This window comes from Dermacentor andersoni, chromosome 7 (genome assembly GCF_023375885.2).
Source record: "Dermacentor andersoni chromosome 7, qqDerAnde1_hic_scaffold, whole genome shotgun sequence".
In the NCBI taxonomy this organism is placed as follows: domain Eukaryota; kingdom Metazoa; phylum Arthropoda; class Arachnida; order Ixodida; family Ixodidae; genus Dermacentor; species Dermacentor andersoni.
Genome location: NC_092820.1, coordinates 168361835 through 168381519, shown reverse-complemented (window position 1 = coordinate 168381519; position 19685 = coordinate 168361835). Strand labels below are relative to the sequence as shown.

Here is a 19685-nt window from a genome sequence, read left to right as displayed (position 1 = left end):
AGAAATCATTTCTTCATGTTGGCAGAACCGAAAGCGAAACTAGATGCGTGAGTACGTGCGCGAACACCCGCAAAGCATACATTAGCATTTCAATTAAACAACTGGTAGAAAACTTCAAAAGTGCGGTGCTTATTAACGTAGATCATGATGTCCACTAGCTAAGCAGCTATCTTTCTATGCACGCATTTGTATAGCGCATGCGCACAGCTTGTTCATTGTGGGCCTCAAGCTAACAGCACGCACCCAAAAATATAAATGAATATAAACAAGATGTCGGCCATCAACGCATAAGCACAGCGCACCACCTTACAATGCGCAGAAAAACGGGACCGAGATAATCTCGCAGGCCCACACGCAAAGTTGCACCGGAGAAAGCAAAATGTATTGCGCTCGTGTTTGCAGAGTAGCGGGACTCGCGGTCCTCCTCGCATTACCCATCGCGTTCGCGCAGGAGGGCTTCACGGCACAACCTACAGTCACTGCGGCTAAGCCATCGCTACCAGTCGCTGCTCCGGCGACAGTTCCTGGCGGTCGCACGCTTAAGAAGAGGCCCAATCCTTCGCAGTCGCTTGCGGGACCCAGTGCGGCAATGAGGGACGCCCTGGATAACTTCCAAGTGAACGAGAACCGCATCATCCGCACCGAGGATTCTCGGCGTATGGGTGCGCGATACCTGAACGAAACCGAGCTGAGCTCCAACCGAGACTGCATACTGTGGTGTTGGGAGACGACAAGCTGCAATGTAGCCGTGTTCGAAGAAAAGGTAGGCATGCTGGCGTGATATTGAATCAAGGATGGCTCTTGGGCAAGACGAGAGAGCAAAATGCATGCAGACTAATTCGCGACACCCGGCCGCAAAAGTTTAATTACGGGACGCGCGGGGCAGAGAAAGGGAATCCAAACGTCACCGGCAGCGTGGAATTATTGACAGCTGCGCGCACCGCATGCTTTACTGTTCGCGCACACAAAGCACAGGTATACCCTCTCTTCCATTTGCGCTCCACGGCTATATGCACTGCTCATCGACGGTTATTTCCTTTCTTATTTCTCTCTTAACACGCAATTAACACTATCATATACATATTTATCATGTACATATATGTATGTTATCGATTGGACATAAAAATGTGAGTTTTGTTAATTTACTAAGTGCTATTGACCTGTACGTGTTGCTCACTTCATCTGCGCCGTGTATAATACACGCAATATTGACCGTTAATGTTCTTTCCTTCTCTTCTTCTTCTTTTTTTTGTTTTTGTTTGGGTTTGTAATCACGAACTCCTTTACAAACACACAAATTTTTGTGTCAGCAAACCTGCGTATTCGTAAGTAATAAAGTCTTATATAGTTGTGTGTGTGTGTGTGTGCGTGCGTGCGTGCGTGCGTGCGTGCGTGCGTGTGTGTGTGTGTGTGTGTGTGTGTGTGTGTGTGTGTGTGTGGTCTCCCAAGATATTCAATCATATAGAGCACATGTTAATTTTAGCACTCTTATGTATCAAAATGTTCAGAATTGTTCAATATGCATGTATATATACTAATGTGTGCCATTATCATCTGGAGTATGGAGTATTTACGAATTTAGAAATGAGAACAGTAAAATTAAAGCAATAATTAATCCCAGCAGCAAAATAACAGCGTTTAATTTAATGTTCCTGTCTTGTCTTTCTCATGTTGCTGTCTTGTACACAACAGTATGTCAAAAAGTCCCAACAACACAACACGCTCATTTCTCTGCTTTAACATTTAAACACTTTTGCTCTTCAAGCATTTTGAACTGTCTGAATTACCCCTAGTAGCATGTAAAATACTTTTCCAGTATGAATTCCAAGAGCCTCGTATATACAGCTTAGGTCAACCCTGGCCTGTAATGTGCGACCTACAGTGAAATGGGGCTTGGTGTGGTAATGAAACAGGAGACAAATAGTTCTTAATACACATTAAACATCGGCTGTACACACTAAATGAATATTCCTAGAACAGTGATGCTTTTAAACACTTCTCACTCTCAGCAGGGAGTTACATCAACTGGACTCATACATCCGAAATACCAAGCCATTTTCTGCCTTCACATCAATGATCGATAGAGCCTACATTTACGGTTGTCATGCACACACGTCGATCATCACTGTTCTGTATCACTGTCCATAACCTTTGAGTAATACTGCTCACAAAAGCATTTCTTCTGTCCTAAGGCTCTTTTTTTTTTGTCGCATTTCTGCAATTCCTTACTTCTTATTTGTGTAATATTAACTTTATTTGCTTAATCTGCGAGATAAATCCAGATGCAATTCTGGATGCATGTTTGTACACGTATCCAGAAATGCACCCCTTCAATCATGTAAACACCATCCATACATTTCTTACGTGCCTGCCCAGTTCGTGTGAATGTTCGTTTATTTGGTTCTCAAAGGAAAGCAGCGTAGTAGAATTGAAAATAAATGAAATCGAAAAAAAAGCAAGATTCTCCAATGTGCAACATGTTTTGACAAAGTGGGTACTCTATAATTAGCGCTCTCATGTCTTTGATTAGGGCACATCAATGCACAGCGCAGTACAGGCCACTGCCAGCGCCATATTGCATTGCGAGCCACGCTGCTAACATCTATATATCCTTCTGGCGTTAATCTTGTGATGCAGGGAAAAGGCAGCTGTTACCTGTTCGACTGCGGGCCGCCCTCACACTTCCTGTGCCTCTTCACGGCCCATGCGTTCTACACAGTTTCTGTGCTCACCGTGCCCACTCGCAACACCGAGGCCCCCCTCTGGCCCGGTTCTCACCACGAACAAGAACTCACGCAGCTGCGCCAGCCCCGTCCCCTCGCCAGTGCTGATGGACCACCGCACAATCCACCTGCTGTGACGCAGGCACCCAAGTTGACCACAAGCACGAGCAGCTCACACCAAGTGAACGTGGGCCAGGCCGAGAGTGACCAAGATGATCCATCAGACAGTAAGCATCGTAATTGCCGCACACAGAAATGGAGAAACAGGTCCTGTTAAATAGCAGTTCAGGAGAGTTGGCTTTGTGTTGATCGAGAAACAGCACATAAACTACACGAGGGAAAGGATAACACATGCAGCAGATACTTACGAATGAAGATAGTATATTTTTGCTATATAGCAGTAGTTCTCAAACTTCTAACCTTCATTGGCTCCTTACCAACCTTACAGGTTATTCAATGACCTCCTAACTATGTTTTCAATTCCCAAAGGTGTACAAGGAGAAACCACAGTGAAGCTATGATAACACAAATTTGTACTTGCAGCTGCCAGAAAGATGTTTCGGATGCTTTACATGTAAACTGCACTTTGATATTGATGAACAAAAGCACTGTTGCATGTTCTCAAGTGAAGATTGACAACGGTTTTAACTGAGGAACAACGGAGACCTCAAATGCTGTTCGACACCTGACCTTGTTTCTTGTTTTCAATTTGGCTTTCTTTTGGCAAGTTTTCAATAAATTTGGATGTGAGAAATGTCATCCCACTGCCTTGCTAAACTTCTCACTCAGTCTTTTGATAGGATGTGCTCATCAAAGGTGGGACACTGGAGCAATCCTCACAGTTGCTCTTGAAAATCCTCAAGGACTACAGTTGGTTTGCGGACCACACTTCAAGAACTTCTGCTGCTATATAGTACTCCTCAGGAGAAGAAATACAATGTAATTTGTTAAGAGCTGAGTTGTCCTACCGCTTGTCTTATCTATGCCCTGCTTCTTCAAACAGACAGGTGAAACCATCAGGAAGACTGGAACAATCAACATAGCTTAAAGCTGACAGCTCAAGAGAAGTTCATTCCCTCACACTGCCATTTGAAACAGATGCTTCCCAGTGCATAGTTAGCTTCCTTACTTGGTTTGCTATCCTGCTTACCTCATGAGCATGCAGTGTAATTCCTGAGACCTTTCACTGAGTGCAGCGATGTTGAACGTGGATTTGCAGGCCACCGATGTCAACACTATCAGTTCCGCTGCCAAAATTCCAGTGAATGCATTGCTGTCTACAATGTCTGTGATGGCATTCCGCAATGTGCGGATGGAAGCGATGAAGCTGAGGACCTTAAGTGCCCTGGTGCAAGTAAGTTCTGGCTTAAGATGAACTGACCACATTATTTTTGTTTTTGTAGTTTGCCCATGTGAACTTTTCCTTGCATGCTCAATGAACAGCCTCTTAGTTGCTGCTTGGGTATAGCACATGTCTGCGGTGAAAATATTGTGTGCTTTCCATTCCTACTGTAACACCCTACAATACTGTGGATCGATTAATAAATCAATCAATAAATAAATAATCAATCAATCAAATAATACAAGAGCATGTAAATTAATTAGAGCAATTAAACAAATTAACGGTCATTCTTTTGTGTGATGGTGTTGCTGATAATGACACCACATTTAGACACTTTATTCATTTCCAAGACAAAGAAAAGTGTGACTGCTAACATTATATTAATCATAGGTTCTATGTGATCTTTGAAAATGGCTAATGCTTCAACAACTTTGGCACTTATTACTCAGCCTAAAATTTCCAAACATTAAATTCAGCAGAAATGAAACCTTATCGAAATATTGCCACTTAGCATGTTTGTGAATTTAGTGTATGTGACTCAATGGCTATTAGTATTACCTAAGTTTGCTTTGTCAAAAAAAAAAAGGCATTAAAAATGCCAAGACTAATTGATGCATCATGCGATTGGAGCTAGGAAGTTGGCAGAAAGCAATATCAACACCAGCTTCATCCTACCCCTGCCTTGCATTTACCAGGGCAGCAGTGGACATATGTAAAATGGAATGCCATCATCATCATCACCACTACCACATGCCTTCGTTACGATCAACTTATACTATGTCTACTGCAAGACAAATGCCTTTCCCATCAATTTCCTATTACTTTTGTCTTGCATCAGCTGATCCCATCTTATGCCTGCGAATTTCCTAATTTCATCACACCACCTAGTTCTCAGCTGCTCTCAACTGCACTTGCCTTCCCGTGGCACCCATTCTGCAACTATAATGGACCACCAGTCATCTGCCCTATGCATTACATGGTCTTCCCAACTCCATTCCTTCCTCTCAATCTCAGCGACGAAATGTACAACGGAATGTGGAATATAACCAACTACTCCATTCAACATTTCCGATTAACTAGTATACACACAGCTGCCAATATGAAATTCTGATATATCGGCATGCACTGATCTTTTTGTCGTTGCAAGTGAACTTTGTAGCAGTGCTCGCGCTGTACAATTTGTCAAATTGTTTTTAACAGAGATACCTGAGGCTAGCAGTGCTACTGCCAACCCATCTACGACGACTTTGCCAACCACAGCCGAACATGCTAGACCAGGAAGCACAACTGCGGTGGACACGGAACAGCAGGACAGAGTGCCTCCAGCCAATCCTCTGCAACCTTCCTCGAATGACGACAGTCCCCGGCACAACTCTGCAGTTGATATGGGAGGTGTGTGGAATGAAAAAGTCGAGGTTAAAGTAACATCTGCTTTTTAGAAATGGCTTTAGGCATATAAAATAAGACACAGACAACAGAATAAAAGACAGGGACAGGTGCAGTGGTTAAGCACAGAGAAATGCACAACCCTCCTTGACACTATCTGGGTGATGACAGCACTAGCTATAACTCTGAAGTTTATGAAAGAAGCAAGCAGAATGTAAACTTCAAGAGTGAGAGGCATGGCAAATGCTCAGATCTGCGTCACATTATGTGTCAAGCATCGAAACTCAACGAAAAACATTGGGAGCAAAATGGAGGCAAACACGACCAAAGTGGGGACATGCAGCTTCCTGTAATGCGTGGCGTTTTGAGATATTCATCAACCAACTTGAAGCAAGATGCATCGGCCTTTGGCATATCATTTCATTAGAAAGCCTTCCTTACATGCTCTGGGACAAAATATGCATAGAGCACCAATCTAATTTTCTGACGGACTTTGGAGACAAATGTCTTTAAATCTGGCGGTAGTCTTTAGATATTTATTAATTGGAGAACCCTTGAGAAATAACTGGCATACTTCAAGTAATTAATGAAAAGTGAATTAGTGGTCTAGGTAATTATTAGTTAGACAGTGATTATTGTACAACTTCTGATGTCCACAACTGCAAACACCACTTTGCAGAAGAAATAACTTCATTTCTGCTACATTAATAATTTCTATGCGTTGCTTAAAAGCCTACTATGGAGCACCTTGTATGCCAATGCACACAGCTGTCAGTCTGACCAGTTGCTATGTAAGGTAATGATAAAGCAATGTGTGTGACCAGGCCAGTTGGTAATACATTATAAAAACAGCACAGCAGTGGACAGAAGACAGAAAGAACAAACGAACAAGCAAAATATCGGTGCTTGTGTTCCTTAATTTGCTCTTTCCGTATTCTCTTGGGCCGTTCTGTAATGATAAAGGCTAAACACAGGCTTTCGGTTAAATTGAGATTACTTTAACGAAGCTTTCTTGCTTGCCTATCGCAGGAAGAATTCCAAAGCCTGTGCTCAGTGGCCACAACAGCTTCTCATCTTTAGCTCACAACAACAGGCTTCGTTGGGGTGATGAAAGCAGCCACAGTCATGCGCGGCCAGAGTACAGAGACCCATATGAAGAACCTTTTGCAGCAGAACAGACCAAGTACTACGACTACGGGCAGGCTTACCCTGAGAGCTACCGGTACTGGATTAACGACGCTGACACGCAGCTCTACCCCATGGTAGCTGATGGTACGGCTTTCTGCATGACTTTTTATAGTCGATAGTTACAAATGACCAGAGGCTGTGACAGTTAGTACATTTAACATAGCAGCAACAAACCATTGAAGTTGATTATAAGATGTGTCCTCAGTAGAGGTACCTGTTTAAACCAATAACAAAAGTCAGATGTCTTACATTCTGTGCTAATGCGTGCTATGAATGTAATTACATTCATAGCATTATACTTTTCCAGTGCTTGTTCTTCTGCACCTCAGTGCAGCTTCACCTGAATGTGTCATTAGTTACACCACCAGTCAGTACCACACCACATTACACCATATCCTGGATTACACTATGCCACACTCGATACCACACCATACATACCCTACAAGACCCTACCAATATGCCATAGCATATACCACACTATATCAATATATTGTACCTTATATGGTATAATATGTCATATGTATATATTATATCATGTTATCATGTTATACAATCTGCCATAACATATCAATACATCACACCAATGCCATACTGCACATGTATCTGCATCAATCCAAGTGCTGAATCCAAGTACTAAATTAATCTGTAAGTCACTTTCTTTTGCTTTTGCTGCAGGAATCATCCAGCCACAGAACTTCAGAGCCCAGAAGCCAAGGATGAACCTTCAGCAACACCAATACCAGCAGCAGCAAGAGCTTCAGCAGCAGCAACAGCAAAGGTTGCAGCAGCAGCGCTACCAGCAACAGCAGTTTCGCCAACACCAGCTCAAGCAGTTGCAACACGAACTGCAGCAGCAGAAACAGCAAGTGTCGTCTATACAAGACTACCCACCCAGTCACTGGAAGATAGGTCGTGGGTGGGTATTCGACTAAAGCTTGACACAGCAATCAAGGACTGGTTCAGTGCTTGTTGCTGGGCTAGCTGGTTCATATTTATTGTGGTGTAATACGATGCAAAACAATATGACATAAGATCAGGAAAGAAAGAAAGTATCTGTTTTTTTTTTCCCCCTTGCACTTCAACCAGCGCCAGTATCTTGTCAAAGCTATATGTCAGGTACCGTATGTAGCATGTTGCAGAGGGGATGTGTCCTATTGGCATAAAAGGCTCCGTAGAAGACAGAGAAGAATAGAAAGCAGGGCTCACTATCAAAGAAATGTAACATATCACTACTTGTTGCTGGGCTATCTGTTTATGCTTAGTATGGCGTAATAGGATGCAAAACAGTGTGAAGTAGGACCAAGACAGGACGAGTGTCTCTCACGGAAAGAGATGCTCTTCCCTGTCCTGGTCATAACATTGTTTCGAATCCTATATACACAATAATAAAAACTGGTCATTTGCTTAACATTAAGCATGAAAGCAGCATCATTACTACACTAGACCTAGTACAACTGGTACCCCTTACTTCCTAACTGGGCTGTAACTAAAGATGCAATACCCAACTGACTCACAAGTTAGACCAGTTGGTTTCCACTTAGCCTCCAAATGGAACCATTTGCTTCCCGGCTGGCCTCCGGTAGAGGCCAGTCGGGTTTCGACAGGGACCAGTTGATTAACAGACAGAACCAGCTCGTACTAGTTGCGATTGCAACACTTGAAACACTTAAGGTTGTAGTTCAGGAATTTCACTAAGGAGTAGTTCTCAACCATTGGTCCACGGAACTCAAAAGGCGCCGAAAATGCACAAAGGTTCTCTCCATAACTGCGTACCTATGTCCACTTAGAGGATCAAAGGCTCTGACTAAATACACGCAGTAATGAGACTAATAATCTAGTAGGACCTCTGGGATCATGCCATTTAGACATTTTTCATTTCAGTCGATTTCTGAGATAATTTGCGTGCATGCAGTTCACAAGGTAAAGCAGATTGAGTGCTAACCTTTATGACAGCCTTAGTAAGCATGTTCTAGTTAAGGAAATGTCACATAGTGGGCCTTGAAGAACACTAGATTCTAATTTCAGGATGTAATCACATGCCTTGGGCTCAGTAATTAAAAAAGGAGTTAAATATTTGTAGTTGGTCCAATGATTGCAGTTGTGATTACAATGAGCTAGATCTTTCTTCCTATCCATAAAACTTGACTGAAGAGGCAGGGGTTGGTAATTTGGCTACCTGCATATACAATTTATTTTTACTGTGTTCAACACAGTCACATTATAAAACACATCATAGTGCATCTTAGTGCATCATAGCCTTATTGCTTTTGTGCCATAAAACCTTATATAACTAACATAATATAATAAAATATCCTGCACAGTATTTACAATGCATCTTGCAGCTTACTCTGTCTTTTCCAAGTGGCTTTAGGCTAAGGAACCCCTGAAGGATATTTTTCTGGCTATAGGCCAATCGTCATTGAATAATGTACTGGTTTAGTGGATCTCCATGACACGCTGCATCTCTGCAGCCCCTTGGGTCCCATGGATCAAGGTGACAGCTATGGACCGCAGCCATACCCTCCGACCCTGGCTCCTTACAGTCTACGTCTACACCCTGGTATTGGAGGCCATTCAAACGGACCAGTGCAGAGTTTGCCACAGGATATGCAAAGCAGCAAGCTTGCGGAACAATCTGTAGGCCAGCAACAGGGTCTCGTGCAAGAATCACAGCCTGATTTGCAGCTGGAGCCACAGCCATCACTGCAGGAACAGCCAAAACTCAAGCCGCATCCAGTGATGCCAGCCAAACCGGTCGCACCAGCTACCAATGAAGATGGTGAGGCAATGCTCGTTAACTTGTATCATGAACAGCGCTCTATCAAGTTCATTGCATGGTTTCAAAGTTCTCTGTGGGTGTGTAACCAATACAGTTGAACTTACGGATGTAACGAATTATCGGATATAACAGAGTAAATATTTTCATACCCGTGTGTAACGAATACGAGGTATTTTCGTGTTGCTTGCAACTTCTTAGTACCATATTTTTGTGCATATAACCCACTACCACGTATAATCAGCTACCCCAATTCCAACAGCCCTTCACAGCGCGTGCCATGCTGTCATGAAGCCACACTTTATGGCAAAATTTGCATATAAGCCACGCCCCCACTTCACTGTAAAATTTTAAAGAACGTTTGGTGGAGATTATACGCACAAAAATACGGTAGCAAGGTTTGCTTGTATCACTGAGTGCATTTCCAGCAGAGCTGCCCCGAATGCAAAGGTATTAAGTTAAAAGTACATGCTTCCAGCAAAATTGTTTACCTACTATTTTTAATAATCTTTTATTTTGACAGAAAGTTCTTTACATACTACACACATCATGCATACTGTTTTGGAAACAGAGGTAATTTTACACAGAAATAGGAAGCAGCAGTGATGGACTTCTTAATCGCCGCGGTGGCTTAATTAGCGGTTATGGTATTGCACTGCTAAGCACGAGGTTGCGGGATCAAATCCCAGCCAAGGCGGCCGCCTTTCGATGGGGGCGAAATGCAAGAACGCCCATGGTCACATGCATTGGAGGCACGTTAAAGATCCCCTGGCGTTCAAAATAAATGCGGAGTCCCCCACTACGATGCATGCCTCATAGTCAAATTGTGGTTTTGACACATAAAACCTCAGAATTCAATTCAATTCAATAGATTTCTATTATGGAAATTTTTGAGCACTGCACGTTATGTCCCTACAATTGAAAAGGAGATTCTTTAAAGAAGTGCACGCAACAGCGCATAATTGCACAGGATCAAGGGGCAAAACTGCATATGACTGTAAGCATTAACGCTTGAAGGTGCCTGGGAGCACTTTTGCTTGTTTTTTTGTTTGTTTTCATCTTAGTGCAGTGAAACCTCATCATAATAATGTCGCAGCCAACACAAAAATACCTTTGTTATATATCCCATGTTCACCATACCTGCTATACTATATTCATCATTGTTACCTACTGACATCAGCAAGAAACAATGTACATTGACTCTGTTATATCCAATAATTCTTTAAATCATTGCTCATTATATCGAGGCTTGACTGCGTTAGGTAGAGATTCATCCTCTTGAGCATACAACCTTTAGACTAACAACCATATTCACAAACATGAATCGACTTAATACTCCTTGGCTCCATCAAGGGGAGGGTTGCACTGACCCTCAACCAACATGGATACGGTGCTTTAGCAATGCCGCCCACTATTTCCTGAGCTACAACTTCATAAACATGTGCTGCTAGCATCTACCCAGAGGCACTGGAGAGAAGGCATGCTTTTCAAGAAAGTTATCACTGCCGGAGGGTGTTACTGCATGGCCTCCAATATCTTCAGCACATGCAGTGTAATTCATCTCTGAAGCCATGGTTACTGGAACACATTGATTACCTCAGTCAAGGGATGGCACTTCCCCCTATTTCAGCAAGTCGAAACACGTTCATGAATACGGAGTAACAACCCACAAAGTATGGTTTCATCATCCATATTCAAAACAAACAAATCTCATCCAAGTTGGATTTATCTATGTAAATCAGCAGATAGTTATTACAAGATTTTAATTCTGACTCTGGTGTCAAATGTATTATCAAATGCTGCATCAATATCAGCTTGATCAGACCTCCTCACATGCTTGCAAGTCCAAAATAATCACCTTTTCTTTTTGACCAAAATTAACTTTATGTCCAGTGTGAATTTACTGTCCCTACAAAAAAGGGCGACATAATCCTCTCGTTACACTAAAAGCGTATGCAGCAAGTCACCCTATCTCCGTGAAGCAAGGTATGGTGCCTGGCGGTATAGAATTTGACTATTATAGGCAAGAAAATGTACAACCACACAAGTTTTCTAGAGTTGTAAGCTTTAAGTTGTAAGCCGTAAGGTTTTAAAAGGTCATAATTTTCAGTTGTCTGTCAGCTCGTTATAGTCAGTGGAATGAGCTGCAGCTTCATCGAGTGATACAAGTACTGTCTGTACTGTGTCCTTGCCTACACACCTGTGAATATATTAAGTTATGACGAACTTGACCACAAGCCAAACTACACCAACTGCACATTATGCATAGTACTGACATTTATGTGCAGCTCCTTTCAGTCACAAATGCAAGGTGCATGTCAGCTAGCAAATGGCACCTGGAATACAGGCAATGTGCACACTGCCTTTTTTTGTTTTTTTGAAGCAACAAAAATTGAGACCAGTTTTTCACGCACAGTAAAAAGTCACATGAATGCTGCTTTTTCTTTCTTTTAAGGACTGTGTTGCCCTACCTTGTCCATTTGCCATTCCGCATGCATGTCCCAGAGATTGAGAAAATGTCTCAACTCTTGCAAAACTAACATTTTTTATTCCCGTGCAGATTAAATGTAGAAGCGCTCTCACTAGGCTGCCACTAGACTGAATTGAGTGAAACTTGTCTTATGAAAAAGTTAACACCTACACTCAATCTCTCCAATTCCGTGCATTACAGCAAAAGCCAGAGTTCATGTCAGCCAATCATTAGTAGAACTCGGTTATGAGTTCTAAAGAAGGAAGGAGGGCTTGCTCATTGCATGCTGCTAACCCTTCCATGACGCTCCCACCCAATTGGCATTGAACAAAGGGTGATCAGTGGTTTATTTTTGTGGTTGGCTGAACGGCGATTGCATTTCGATGGGGTCGGAAAACAGTCGTGTGCCATGCAATGGGCACTCATTCATTGAAGAACCCCAGGTGGTCATAATTGAACCAGAGTCTCCCACTACGGTGTGCCTCATTATCAGATCATGTTTCTGACACATAAACCCCGAGAATTTTCTGTTGTTGTTGTTGGCTGACGTAGCCCAGAGCTTTCACTGCACTGTATAGAGTTGGTTAGATGGAGTATAGTGAATAATGGGAGATCAACTTGAATTTGGGTCTGCAAGAAAAATACGACAAAATCATTAAACTACAAGCAATTGAATTTTAAACTGCAGCTTTGCAATATATATATGTATATATAGCTACAGAAATTCTGTTGATTACAGCAGCCAGGGCACCTAAGTTTAACAAATATGAGATATAATATGTCATTCCAGATAATAATATTTTATCAAGAGAACTTTAGCAAACCTCTCCTGAACAGCGCAACACATCCTCGTAAGAAGAAATGTATCGTGCTTAGTACGTCTGCTCCGTCAGGTACAGATTTCAGAATTTCAACATCTGTTCTTGTTGAGGAGCTAGAGCTGTACACTTACAATTCCTATTTCTTTTGAATATTTGATTTTTGGCAAATTTCGTAAGTATTTGAGAGCCCAAATAAAGCTCGTGCTTATAATTATTCATTACTAATTGCTGATTTCTTTTCAAGTCAGCAAGTTTCATTCGAGTCATTTCATAAGTTGCCCAATGTCCAGATTGCTGCATTTCACATGCATTTTAATGTTATCTCAAAATTAATAACTTTTGGACTAGCTCATTTTTGCTTAACTATTCAGGTCAATTAGCGCAATAAGTGAGCATAAGCTGCAATTTTGTTTCCCTTCTCATGTGCATCCTTTTGTTGTGCTAATTCAACTTCGGATCATGCAAATTGTGACCATAAACACCTGAATACCACAGCATAATGTATGGAAAGGTTTCACAGATTTCTGTCCTGAATCACTGAATTAACTCACATTTGTTGCCACAGACACCTTCTATCAGCCTGTTGTTGAAGTGGCACCCCCACCGGCACCCCATCAAAGTAGTTCAAAGCACATCTCAGAGCACCTGCAGAGTGAGTCACTCTACTCTAGCACCAGAAAGCAGAGTGGTTGCCGTGTGCGATCACAGTTCCGCATACAATGTTGGACTCCCTTTTTTTCAGAGCCCCATGCAAAGCCAGCAAAGGCAACGGCTGGTTCTGAAGTGCCACATCATCACAATGAGAGGCCTGTGCAATACAGCAGACTCCATGAGGTCGCTAACATGCAGGTAAGAAGGGTAGACTTGGGTATGTGGGTAGTTCATGTTAGAATAGGAGCAGAGCTGTGTGCGTCTTTGTTTGTCCCAGTCTCTTGCGCTGTTCTTCTCTTAACATGCAGGTAAGGTCAGAAACCAATGGTAATAAACAAAAAGTACACCCACACCTGGAAAAAAAGAAAGTGTAAGAAATTACCAAAACATATCCAGACATCCATTATAGTAATTCATTTGCACATACTTCACTCATTCTACGATTACCTTTGTTCAAATTGTGCAACATAATTCTCACTAAAATGTGAGTGTTGCGACACATAGCTGTCCCATATAACAGCATTGTCACATGTGACGTGCATATAGAGTATATGTAAGGACATGATGTCACATGTGACAGTGTGTCCTTACACACTCTTAAATGTATGCTTGTAATGAATATCAGATATAATGAAAGTATCCTCATGTTGGCTGGGACTTCGTTATAATGAGGTTATAATACCACCTTGCATTACAGGTAAGCTTTACGCAAGTGGAGCAAGGGAGCCGTGGGGCCGAACAAGAATCGGGCAGTGCCGTGCTGGCCCTCACGTTGGGTCTCTGCATCACGGGTCTCCTGCTCGTGTTGGTCGGCTGTCGTCTTCGCTTGGCACGACACCGGCTAGCACGCCGGGGAGGCCGGTCGTCGCTCGCACATGATGCCGACTACCTGGTCAACGGAATGTATCTCTAAGCCTCACTAACTCCGTATGTTGCAAGTATGTTGATAAGGGAAGACAGAGTACCCTTTTGAAAGTTTGTATCTTGAGACAAGATGTGGCTTTCCCTTATCGCCTGTTACACTTGACTTTAGTTAACTGCCCTCAATTGGGAACATGAAGTATTGGTTCAGACTATCTGCAGGTCAAAATCGATGGTGCCTTTGTGATTACCATCAACGTGCGCAGTGGTAACAAGTCTTGCTGTGAAGAGCATGTGGAGATGAGCACTGTGCAAGCAACCATGCAAATTTTAAATTTGTCCTGAAGGTGCAGCAGTCAAGAAAAACGAAACATGCAAGCGAAAATTGGGTGGGAGAAATTTTAGAAAGTTCATAAAAAGACGAGGCAAGAAGGATGTTGTTGCTCGTACACTGCGCATAAGCAATGGGTTGGTGTGGCCATTGGCCAAGGAAATGTGCAGTATACTTATTGGCCAGCATATCAGGCATTTCTAGTGCATCGTATCACTACTGCACCCCCGAACTTTACATAGTGACACAAATGTGCACATTTAACTTTGTTAGGTGCAGCTGACTTGTAAGTGTGCCTAATTAACCACGCATACTACCACTTCTCAAATGAGCAAGAAAACATCTTGAGTTCAAGTGGGCTTAATTGTGCACAGGCATGCATGGCCATCTGCTGAGATCTCTGTGGAGAGAAGTGGAGAGCCAAATTAACAAATGCTTAATTAATGGAACCCAATTATTGCTCTATCTCATGCAGATAAAGATGCAGGTCCATGCCTGGCCTGAGAATTGAAGCTACTCCACATAACCAAGTAAACCCATTCACAATTTAAAAGAAAAGGAGTGTGCTTGAGGAAGTCCTCCTTACAGAAGGCAATGAAATGTTTTGGCTCACACACAATGAACCTCATGGTTCTAAGCTATATAGCCATTCATTCTGATACTTGTCATCAATGATACGTGCCCTGTGAAATTGATGTTAATGTTTTACCTACAGTTATGAGCAGGATGTACACAGCCAGGAAATATGAAAAGAAACACCTGATACGCATTCTGCACCAATAGATGTTTTCACTTCCAACTATAAAATTAAAAAGTACTACACGAGGTGTTTTAGAAGCAAGAACTACTGAGCATGCACCACCGACTAACATTCCAACGAGTACTCTTGCAGTTGAAATTATTCTATTATTATCTGGGTGTCATTTTTCATACTGGCAACACCGGTGCAGTTGGCTCCAAAAATCTGTGGGATGAATATTTCATGGAGACAATTTCTGTTCAGTTTGGGTGTGTGGCTTGTAAAAGCATACAACAGTGCTTGATGGTACATGTACTGTTGGCCACGAAGGGTTATAGAGGCATAGGATTTACAAAAAGAAAATGACTTCTCATAAAGCCTGGGTACACAGTGTTGAATTCAGTTTCAGTCTGTAATATACTCCATTACCTACATAACAAGCAATGTTACGAAGGCTACAGAGACTTCTTGCATTGCTTGCATTCGGGACCGAAAAATAGACCATCACATATGAAAGAAATATAGGTATGCACATACAAATCAATAATGTTAGGTCTCATACTTTTCCATTGCAAAATATTACGAATTTTTACATAGAAGGCGTCGGCGCTCTGATCCTATTAGCCACCGAATGAGTGGAGCGGCATGTTCCTGCTTCCAACAGCCACAGTGCTCTGGTTGCACTCATGACCAGAGCATGGTGCGCCACATACTGGAAGCGGCAAGGTACACAAACAATCTGTAATTTGACATAACTTTATATCCACAGTTGTAGTCGTTATATATGAAGTAGTTATTCTGTAGAAAGTGTCGCAGCTCTAAAACAGCTGCTCTCAAAAACGCATGAAGTGAGAGTTCTACGACTGCACTACTTGCATTGCTTCTGCAATGTTGCCTGCCAAGTATGAAATGAAGTAGAGCAGCTTTTGTGACCTACATAGTAGACCATCAAATTAGAAGTGCCGCAACTTTACAAAGCAGAAATTCACATTTGTTGTGGAAATCACGTCCCGGAAAATTTTGTGGCCAGCTGCACTAGTACAAACTACAACTACTGAATTTTAGGCTGCGTGCCCAAGGTTCAAAGAAATTCAGCATTTCCACGAAGGTCTCAGGCTGTAAATTGTTGGAATCAACTGCATGTGTAAGAGACTACCTTCTACGAGGGAGACAGAAAAACTGTTTTTAAAAATATGCTTTGGTCCGAGCTTGGCAGCCTCATGAGTAAGTAGCATGAAAGATCAAAAGTATGTCAATGCTCCACAAACCACAAGAAAGTAAAGACTTAGGTCCTTGAAAATTTACATGACCCATTTGAAATATTGTACTAATACAAAGCGCGTAACAGATTAAACTTAATAGTACAGTTGAACCTCGATATAACAAATATCAGATACAACGAAGTAAATCTAATTTGTTTCTCGTCAATATCAGCATGTAATAAACAGATGGTTATAATGAATGTCAGATGTAACGATGGTATTTTCATATCGGATGCGACATGGTTCGGCTGCATGACCTAACAAAAGTGAACTATTAATGACACTTCATCAGTAAAATACAGGTATCATACTTAAATCATACTTAGCTATGGATACAGTATGTGTTCCTAGATGTCACAAATATGATTTTGTATGCACTGTATATTCTGCATACTAATTACCATACATTATTTCTCGTTCCCAAGTTCAAAATGCGGATGTGAAATGGGACTTGATAGTGGACGTACTGCTTGAGGGTTTGCCATATTTGCACATATATGATGCAGCCTCAAATATACCAAGCATTAGCCTTGGTCAAATTTTTATAATCCTTAAAGTGTTGTTATTGCAGCTATAATGTTATTGACACCGTAAAGATGAACTGCAATTGCATGCGTAGGAAGCAGAACATGACAGAAAAGAAAAAAAAAGCTTTATGCTTGTCAATCCTGTAGCACTAGTCATTGTTGTGTGCATCACAAGATCTACGATCTGTACTGCTCAGATAATGGGTAGCCAAGCCAATGCGCTATGGGAAAATAAATATTGCATGGTACTTGTAAAATGGTAGTTGCAACTGTGGCACGAAGCACACATTTTATTGAAAATAAAGGAGGACTAGCATTGCATTTGTGGAAACACAGCACTTCTCTTGCAATTACAAGGATGGTCTTCACGTGCATTGTGTGGATTGAGTGAAATTTTGTTTTTTGTCCTAGATCATAGACTGAGCTCTTGTGATAATTTCAAACGTAGAGCAAGAACTCTTTGTACTGTTTAAAATGCAAACTTTTGTTACTTCGCCGCAAATTATTGCTGTAAACTTGAGAATGTTATAGCACAGGTATTTGTACAGTGAACATAGTGCGAAATGACGTAGGGTTTTTGTACGGCACTCTATGTTTTATGTGGATATGTGTAATAGATGGAATGACCAGAACAGCCGTATGAAGTGGTTGTGCTAATGTAGAGACTAAGGAAAGACCTGTGTGCAGAGGGACTTTCAAAGGTATCGAAAAAAAAGAAAAGAAAAAAAAGTTTACAGATGCAGATAATGTATCTTGCGGGCTATGACAGAAAGGATGAGGGAAGTAATGCACTGCACAAGCAGGGTTAATGACAGTAACTGCTCTAGTTCCTCATGCCTCTTAGTGTAATGAATTATAACTAACAGCAAACATCATAATGATAAGACAAATTCAACATTTAAAGCTAATTTGGAATCATGCATTAAATTAATATGCTACACATTACTCAATTTATCAAAACCTTTTGTGTAACCATGTCATCGCATCATAAACACCTCACAGCGGAAGCTTTCTCAGCTTTTTAAAATTTGTCTCTTCTGCAAGCAGAAGCAAATAGATTAGCATTTCTAGGTATGATGTAACATTTATGTCAATCAAATTCATGAAGCACCACTTTGCCCATGAAATACCGTTATCTTCAAAGAGGACTTATTGTTTTCAGCTTCACACGCTGCGCACCCAAGTTGCTTGCACGTAAGCTGTGGGCAACTTCTCAGCATTCCCATTTCGAGAAAGCATTATCATGGGCTTTCTATATTCATACGTGTGAAATGTGAAAACATTCTTGCATGTATGGCCATTTCTGAGCCAATTCAACTGAAGTTTGCTGCACTTAATCCTTTCAGATTTTTTTTTCTTTTTTGATATTATAAAATGAACACAACAGTTTGTGCAGAAAGGAATAAAATGACAAAAATAATGGCAAATGCTTCTTGGTATGGTCCTCACAATATTATCCAATGCCAGTGACATGGTGAGATAGAAACGTGAAAATATACCAATACGTCAATGAGGCTGAAAGGGTTAAAAGAAAAAGTCGAACTCTGTGGACTTTTGGCAGATTAGTAATTAAAGCTCGCAGACTTTAATTTTTAAGAACAGGATTGTTAGAAATTGTCAGCTGAAGCCTCAAGGCTTCATCTGTTAGGATGCCTGTAGCATAAGAGAGCTATCATATTAACAGGGCTCTCACAAAACTCGTATAAACAAAGTAATTATTTAATGCAAAGTCTGAACGACACATCAGATTTGTCTGCCCTAAATTCTCCAATGGTTAAAAAATTGTGATATCCGTTATCAGTGCAGAGTTATGAAGTTGTAGACATGGCCACTTCAATTTATTCGAAATTAATCCAATTTTGTAGAAACACCAGCAGGCCCGAGTAAATAAAGGTCCTCCAAACAGAGTTCAATTTTTTCTTTCAATTGCAACAAAGCTCACTCAGTTGGTATAGTAGTTGCCTGAACAGAGTTTCTACACCTCGCATGCCTTTGATAGGCGACGAGCTGATCCCAAGCCCTTCAACCAAAAGGCTCATTTACTGAATTTCTACATGTGGCACTGCAAATGACAATTATGAATTGAAGGTTTGAGGCACTTCTGCTAATGGCTGTGCCTCTGTGGCTGACAAAAGGCTGACAAAAGAATACAGCCTGTTGCAGACAGCACAATTTTGAACCAACAGCAACAAGCGTGATCTCGATATAAGATATAGTAGGCAAACCATTAAATGTTGCAAAGCCTTCAGAAGACACCTTAAGGCCAGCCTGCAGCAATGCTGTATGCAGTCAGAAAACATGTCAATCCGAGCCGTAGCCAAGGGAAAACGAATGTTAACACAGCCTTGACGCAATTTCGACATAACTACTTGTTTCCTCACTTTGGATGTACCTTTACTGGAGCTTCTGTCATTTGTTATCAACTGTGCTGCAAGTATAGTTATCCTCACATTCTTGCAATTAAATAAATGTTTTCAGAAAACATAGGACCTTGTTTTGTCTGTGGTGCTATGTATGTCATTGTGTGCACGCTGTTCAGGAACTTGTATTAAAGAGCAGAAAAACAATTAACACTTTCTCACTGTGGCAGCGAGTTCCCGTTTCTGAC

General features: G+C 41.5%; 1 protein-coding gene across 2 annotated transcripts; it reads left to right on the top strand.

Annotated features, from left to right (window-relative positions):
* The first annotated feature begins 208 nt into the window (after positions 1 to 208).
* LOC126533036 (uncharacterized) lies at positions 209 to 19563 on the top strand. Of its 2 annotated transcripts, XM_050180223.3 has the most exons (10): positions 211 to 763; positions 2638 to 2950; positions 3943 to 4077; positions 5266 to 5457; positions 6481 to 6723; positions 7315 to 7555; positions 9111 to 9418; positions 13272 to 13358; positions 13449 to 13555; positions 14055 to 19563. In XM_050180223.3, exons 1-10 carry the CDS (start codon positions 380 to 382, stop codon positions 14268 to 14270), a joined length of 2226 nt encoding a protein of 741 aa, XP_050036180.1. In that variant the 5' UTR covers positions 211 to 379; the 3' UTR covers positions 14271 to 19563. The 2 variants fall into 2 exon arrangements, with proteins under 2 accessions (XP_050036183.1, XP_050036180.1); XM_050180226.3 differs by lacking the exon at positions 13272 to 13358 and having other exon boundaries at positions 209 to 763.
* Positions 19564 to 19685: the final 122 nt, after the last annotated feature.

Excerpts from the sequence above, each read along its gene's own strand:
- LOC126533036 (XM_050180223.3), top strand. The coding sequence starts at position 380 with ATGTATTGCGCTCGTGTTTGCAGAGTAGCGGGACTCGCGGTCCTCCTC. Across the intron at positions 764-2,637 it reads TAGCCGTGTTCGAAGAAAAG|GGAAAAGGCAGCTGTTACCT; the intron begins GTAGGCATGCTG and ends CTTGTGATGCAG. Across the intron at positions 4,078-5,265 it reads CCTTAAGTGCCCTGGTGCAA|AGATACCTGAGGCTAGCAGT; the intron begins GTAAGTTCTGGC and ends TGTTTTTAACAG.